Raw genomic sequence first — 7500 nt, forward strand, 5'->3', positions numbered from 1 at the left:
TAGCGAATAGCCACCTGAGTGGACACTGTTACACAAGCAGGAGTGGGATGAAACTTAAAAATAATAAATGCATTGATTCTAATGAGTTCGATCCTGTCAGTGTCTCATCAATTTCACTTAAATAAACGCTATTTCTAAATCCTTGCTTCGCACTTCTCCTACCAACACAAGCCAAAGCAAAGCCTTCGTAGAATGTAGAAGCCTCATTTTGTAAGAAAGCCAGTCTGAATGAAAAACTTAAGTTGGAGCATGAGTGTAGTAAAGAAAAACTGAGCTAAATATGCGATAAAAAAATTGTATATCAGTATATAACTGGTTTTATGGTATTTCCCTAAACAAAGACCTTGTCTGATACAGGTACGCAGTCGATGATGATTGAGATTGCCTTCATATTTGGCATGATATTGCACATGGTAGCCCACAAGAGACGTGGTTCTTGAAGGGGTTCAACATAGGTTCCGGACAACAGACAAGGAAGATAACAATGAGATGAGAACCAACGCCATCGAGCAGTGACTGGACGGGAAGGACTCCAAAGCTGGAAAATCCATGTGGGTTGGCAGCCACCGTTCAGTGCCACTACACCCATACCGAAATATTCTTTTGCTTATACTGTCCTCACTGGCTGAGCGCCACAGGGAATTCAGCTACACAGTCAGACAATTAATTTTAATATCTTTGATAGATCATTAAAATAAAAACTAGGTCTACTGTGAAGCACTGAGCCTTCTAAGATTTAGAGAAATTAAAATAATGATATCTACATGGAAATTACTGTTAAACCATAAGGCAGTTTGCAAGGTCCGTTAATGAAAAGGTTATAAAAATTACTTCACCATTCTCTGGCAGATTCCTCTTTTATGGCATATGAAATAAAGCGAGCTTTGGGAAACTAAGTTTAATTTGTATCCATTTCTAAAAAAAGTTACATGGTGATTTGACAACATACAAGGGCGGTTTTCATATAAAAAAAAAAAATCGCAAATGTATTATTCTTTTCATTTCTGCTTTGGAAACAATGCAATCCATACAATTGCATGCCACAAAATCTAACGTCGTTCCACAAACCAGAGATTTACAACACGTCAACAATTACTGCTCTAGCGTACCTCGCATTAATAGGATAATCTATAGAATTATAACACTAAAAAGTATTCGTTTTAAAGACCCTATTACAATGAAATGTCAATGGAACAACCTACAAACATATTTCATAGGATAATTGGCTTGAATTCTACAAAAAAAAAAAAAAATTATACTCTTTCAATAAAGATTGTTTTTAGAAACAAATACAGTATAGTACAACCCATTGTACCAGACTACTAAATAATTAAACCGTTTATACAACCACATATAATTCCTAAAAGCCCCTAAACCGGCATATTTCGCCTTAAAATGTTGGGTTTATCAAAACCTAGTAAATCTTTAGACATATCCACGTATATATTCAAACTTGATTTCTGACAAACCAACATTAGAGAAATTGAATGGGGCTCCTTTAAAGATGAAATGTAAGATACTGTGCATATACACAAGCAAAAATCCACACACATTTCACTACATTCATATCTACTTTTCACCAGAAATTTACCAAGCCCTCTTTTAACATTCTGGGCTTGACAAACTGGGTGCAGATTTAAAATTCTACAGTTCATTTATACTTCCTGCTAACCTTGTTCTAAAAATCAGTCTGGCGATTTGGATAACTGATAAAAAAAAAAGAAAAAAAATCCAGAAAAAGAACGTCTTCCATAAACAAAGACCGATAACGATGAAATAAAACGTGCGAGAAGCATAAACACGTCATGAATTTTTCAAGATATTTCTGGTTAAAGATATGTGCGATAACAATAAGCAGTGCCACATTGATAAGCTCTATGATGTGAATCAAAGAATTGTATGATTAACTAGTTCATCATTTCAGAAAAAAAAATTAATAGAGCTGACGTTTCCGTTTGTGGAGTCATTTATTGGTAGTTGGGAATATGAAACGATGGTATGGGAGAAAAATTCATAGCTATAAGATGCCTTCAAACTTCATCCAATTCGTATGGAACTCTTTAACGTTAGTCAAACCTATAATACTCCAAATAATAGTTTCAATAAAAACACATCAATTTCCGAACGACAATCTTGGAACTTTCCTAAAAACTGTGATTACTAATTCTAATGTCTGCTTTCGCTCGAGCGTTATTTCAGGCATATATTATCTAACTTGGAGAGTTTTATTGTTCAATAAAAAAAAAAAATAATTTGTGTAATTTTAACTCGCAGACGAATTGTAATTATTACGCAAATATAAATAACGTGTCAATTCACATTTTGCTTGAATAACAAATTAAGCCTTTCGAAAATTGTTTTTATTAAGGAGCCTAAGGAAAATGACACCACAAATACTCTTTAATACTATAGCTTTTGTTGTAATATACTTGCATAGCTTTCATCGAATACCTGCCATCAATACAGCATATCAGTATCTAGCGACCAAGAATATTTTCCCGTCTTATCAATGAGCAACAAGTAGATAATTTCATTGACCGACTGAAAAAAAATGAAAAATCACACCGGAAAAGATTTATTAAAAGTAGAGAGACAAAACATGGCATCAATACAGAAAATCAGTATCTTGAAACCAGGAATATTCCCCACTGACTTATCAATGAGCAACAAGTAAATCATTTTATTGCCTCACTCATGTAAATAAGCAAATTAAAAATAAGATTTATTAATATTCTAAAGGGAAAACTATGGCCCATCTTACCGTAACTTTGTCGGATGATACCTCCGTACGAGCGCAGAATTCGGGGGTCCATCTCCGGAACAGGCGATGGAAAGCTGTTTCGGAAACTGGGCAGCACCGTGGCTGACCGAGGGCGAGGAGTAGCAAGCCGAGCTCCTCGCCCTCCAGGTACGCCACTAGTGCTGCCCCTTGGAGAACTGCTGCTTAGAACCACAATGTCGTCGTCCCCAAATCCCCCTGAAGAGGATTCCTCGGGTACTTTCTTGTCCTCAAGGGAATGTGTCGAACCCACGATGGCGATAAACTTATATTTTACCGTCTAAATAGTTTAAAGCCCTTACGTGAAAATGTTACTTTAACAACACCCACGCCTCAAGCACTTGGACGATTAAAACTTTCATAATGAGTATTGGCTGTCACTATCATGTTATCAGCTTACACTATCCAACTCCTCGATGATTAGATTGGTCAAAATATATGTATAGAAACGATGACTACAGTACTCCATGATGTATCTGCGGCTATATATATACAAGTAACAGGAGAGGTCGACTTCAGCCTTACACTTCGGCTCCACGACCTGGCATCCTAAACAGTGTTTTCAATAGACCACATAAATAGATATGATGAAAGAGGGCTTTCTATTTTGATATAGGCTTTAGTATAATAGGAGCCTATTCAGTGGTCTTCTTCAAAGACTCGCGTTGCTTGAAATAACAGAAGGATTATTCCAACATCAGGAACGACCTTTGGGAAATCAAACTCAACTGGACTAGGTGTTTTGACGAGAGGCCAAACTAAACGATGACACTAACACACAAACACACACACAGACACCTACATACCATACTACTACCTGGAGAAGCACCCTAAAAACTCACTTCTCGAATTGAGTCCCAACAGTAATCAATAAGACATGACCGTCAACAGCCCAAAATAAACCACGAACGAATTTATTAAAACTCAAGACATCTAAGGACGGGAATCAATAGGGAATCAAACAAGGAATAAATCTTTAGACAAATTCGTGCTGGATTTTGTTGCTCTTGTGGAATGGACGGACAGTATTAGCTTTTACAAGGACCATATTCATCCTTTCTATAGCTATTAAGGCCAAATACTATTTCTTCATCCCGACTCTCGTAAGACGAGAGGGAAAACATACAAATGCAACTAACCTTTATATCAGAGACCTTCTAATAATAGATTTTCTCTTACTAGAATATGTATCTACACACACCAGAAGTGTTTCGAAATAGAGAATTATCACACATGAGGAAGACAATTACGCTTATTATTTCTAGTGTTTCTTAGTTTCTTCCTTAAAGGACTTCAAATCAAGTCTATCTAGTTTCTCACATGAACCACGATCCATCGACAAATATAGGCTTCGACCTTTCTACTAATGACACGACTCCTTAAAATGAAAACACGTATGGTACCCAACCTTCGCTGTGCTGCTCACGAATTCCATCATTACATCATAAACCTTTGAGGTTTCAGGGATAAAATCACCACTGGTTTTAAATATACTTTCAATTTCTACATTCACAAGATAATTCGATAATGATATAACAAACGTTTAACTTCAGAGCTGAGATACAAAACCATTACAGTCTATGCATTAAGGACGGCAATGGCATGAGTACAAGCAACACGTGGTTCTTGACAGGTCTCGCAGATGTGCCCATTGATTCCTTAACGTCTTCGCCACTACTATGGGAAACAGAATAACGGCAGTTTCATGTCCTGATAATTGCGTCTTCATCAAGCGCCAGGAGCAAACGCTAACAAACCATCACAATGATAACCAATCTTTTTTCCTTTCATCGAATCACGATAGAATCATTACACAACTTTCTCGAGAAATATCTCGACCTACCTTCTACACAATTCGGGACTCTTAGATAATCATGATAGTCCTTAGAACGAGATTGGTGTAAAACCGGCCATTTGAGACTTCGAGGGGCCACAAAAACAAGCAAAACACACTGGAAATGAGAGAAGTCAAAAGCCGTAGGACGGAAAAGGCTGGTTGCGAGGGGACGGGGGAGAGGGGAAAAACCGGAGCAAGCAGCCGTATCGGTCGGCGGTGCTCCTCCTAGCTAGTGTTCCTGACCCGCAATGGCCACGCTCGCTTCAATCGGCTCTGTTGCTTATGCCGCTGTTGGCGCTTTAGCTTCCAACACCACCAACAACAACAACCTCCAATCGTCGTCGTCGTCCTATTCCTCCTCCTCCTCCTCCTCCTCTTCCCTGGAGCCCTCCGCCACTACCTCCTCCATCGCCTCCCCCCTCAAAACACCGTCATCGATCTCTACGCCTACCTTTACCTGCTCCTCTGCCCTCCACAACCTCTGACCCCGTCCGTCCCTCCTTCCCTTTTCTTTTCAACAGTTTTACGCTCACAAATATACAATCGATGGAAGCATAAATAGGGACAAAAATCACTTATACATTGATGTCAACTGGGGAATATTTCAATCCAATTCATTCTCTTGTCATTCATATACTAGTTCAAACAAACGAGATGTGTATATATTAAATATTCTGCTGTATATATATATATATATATATATATATATATATATATATATATATATATATATATATATATATATATATATTAATTACATTCATACAATTGTAAATGGAATATGTACGCAATATATACTGTGATTGTAACAAACTGTTTGCTTCGAGCGAAATATGTGGTAACTATATCAAGTGTCTATAATGCATATAGTATACATACATACACTAGATACTGTATGTATATATATATATATATATATATATATATATATATATATATATATATATATATATATATATGTATATATATATGTATATATATATATATATATATATATATATATATATATATATATGGATTGATAGATATATACACTTACGTATACATACATATTAGGTGATAATTTTGTCCACTACAGTATTAAGCCTGAAATATTTTTTCACGTCGAATTCACTCCGCCTTTGTGGTATCAGGGAAATTCCTTCATGACAAATTCTTATAACCGGGTCAGGATTCGAACCTATTATCATTATTATTATTTTTATTATTATTATTATTATTATTATTATTATTATTATTATTATTATTATTATTATTATTATTATTATTATTATTACAAGCTAAGCTGTAACCCTAGTTGGAAAAGCAAGATGCTATAAGCCCCAGGGCTCCACCAGGGAAAAATAGAACAGTGAGGAAAGGAATCAGGGAAATAAACACACTACAAGAGAATCACTACAAAATCAAAAATAAAATATTTTCAAGAAAGGTAACAGTATTAAATTAGATCATTCACATATAAACTATATAACCTTAAAAAAAAAAAAAAGAGGAAGAGAAATAAGATAGAACAGCATGCCCGAATGTACCCCCAAGCAAGAGAACTCTAATCTAGGACAGTGGAAAGCCATGGTACAAAGGCTAAGACTATGATAAACTTAAACTATTAACGTATCTAGTTAGCTTGACATTTTATGCCTACCATCTATTTTTGTTTCAATTCTGAGGTAGTGGTTTGCAGCAAAAAACTTCTCTTAAGAAATTTCTCTATGGGTACCACTTTCCAAAGCAAAATGAATTAGATAGTATTTGTGGCTCAATATTTAGAACCACACACATATATAAGTATACTCTCTCAATTGCCACATATTCCTTTTAATATCAGTCACTGCCACATGATAACAGACACAGAGGGAAATTCTTTTTTTATAAGTACTTCTGCCTGGGCAAGGATCCGGATCTTAGTGTCGAGTTGGAAATGCAGGTAAAAGGTTGACTTGAAAATACGGCTATAACGAAAGATAAGAGTTGATTCCAACTCTTCGGTACATATAGCTGTTGAACACAATATCTGTACTTAGAATCTAAATCAACCCATCACCACCATTAAAGCTGATTGCTAAGTTTGTAACAAATGGCCATTATATGATAATTGTACCACAAATACTCATAATTTTCTTTTATTCAAATAAACCACAACTACCTTTTATATCCTTTTATGATACACATTTCTGCCTCTTAACAAAGTCTTCATGCTACTCCCACCTCCCCTTAATACAGCTAACTCAAAAGTTTACCTTACCTCATATTTACAGCATCTTCAATTTTTTAAGTTTTCATCATCTCGCTGTCCTCTATTCTTGTCACACGGAGATATCATCTATCATATTTCCTTCCTTTCACCAAAGATGACTTTCAAGAACCACTTTTTACATATTTATGCTTCTTACACTGTGAACACAGCACCTTGCATATACTAAACAAAGAAACCATTTCTAAATTCTTGCCGTCCTTTTCCTCTAATTCGCATTCAACGTCCATATGTCATTCAAATCCACTGAGCTCCAATTGACTTCCTCCATCCCACTTGTTGCTTCTCTTAACGATCTTCTCTTCTCTTCCCAACCTCAGTGGGAGTTTGAGCTGCCCTCCAGCAGTCACTTCTCTCATGCTGCAATCACTAAGTCCCTCCAGCAGTCACCTCTCTTCTCATTCTACCATCGCTAAGTCCCTCCAGCAATCACCTCTCTTCTCCTTCTCCAATCAACAAGTCCCTCCAGCAGTCACCTCTTTTCTCATTCTCTCATCAATAAGTCCCTCCTGCAGTCACCTCTTTTCTCATTCTCCCATCAATAAGTCCCTCCAGCAATCACCTCTTTTCTCATTCTCCCATAAATAAGTCCCTCCAGCAATCACCTCTTTTCTCATTCTCCCATCAATAAGT

At 36.5% G+C, this 7500-nt stretch overlaps 1 protein-coding gene across 7 annotated transcripts in view; it reads right to left on the reverse strand.

Moving 5' to 3' along the window:
- LOC137631761 (DNA-binding protein RFX2-like) overlaps nucleotides 1–7500 on the reverse strand; it is a 375379-nt gene that overhangs the window by 336857 nt on the left and 31022 nt on the right. For 2 of the 7 annotated variants that reach the window (XM_068363698.1, XM_068363697.1), the window contains exon 1: nucleotides 2762–2886. The exons of 2 other annotated variants lie outside the window; for them this stretch is intronic. In XM_068363698.1, coding sequence (XP_068219799.1) covers nucleotides 2762–2813 — 52 coding nt within the window. In that variant the 5' untranslated portion in view covers nucleotides 2814–2886. Of the gene's footprint in view, nucleotides 1–2761; nucleotides 2889–7500 lie in introns of those variants that run through there. 3 more of the 7 variants (XM_068363703.1, XM_068363699.1, XM_068363702.1) reach the window with 3 other exon arrangements.

Source organism: Palaemon carinicauda, chromosome 40, assembly GCF_036898095.1.
Source record: "Palaemon carinicauda isolate YSFRI2023 chromosome 40, ASM3689809v2, whole genome shotgun sequence".
NCBI classification, from domain to species: domain Eukaryota; kingdom Metazoa; phylum Arthropoda; class Malacostraca; order Decapoda; family Palaemonidae; genus Palaemon; species Palaemon carinicauda.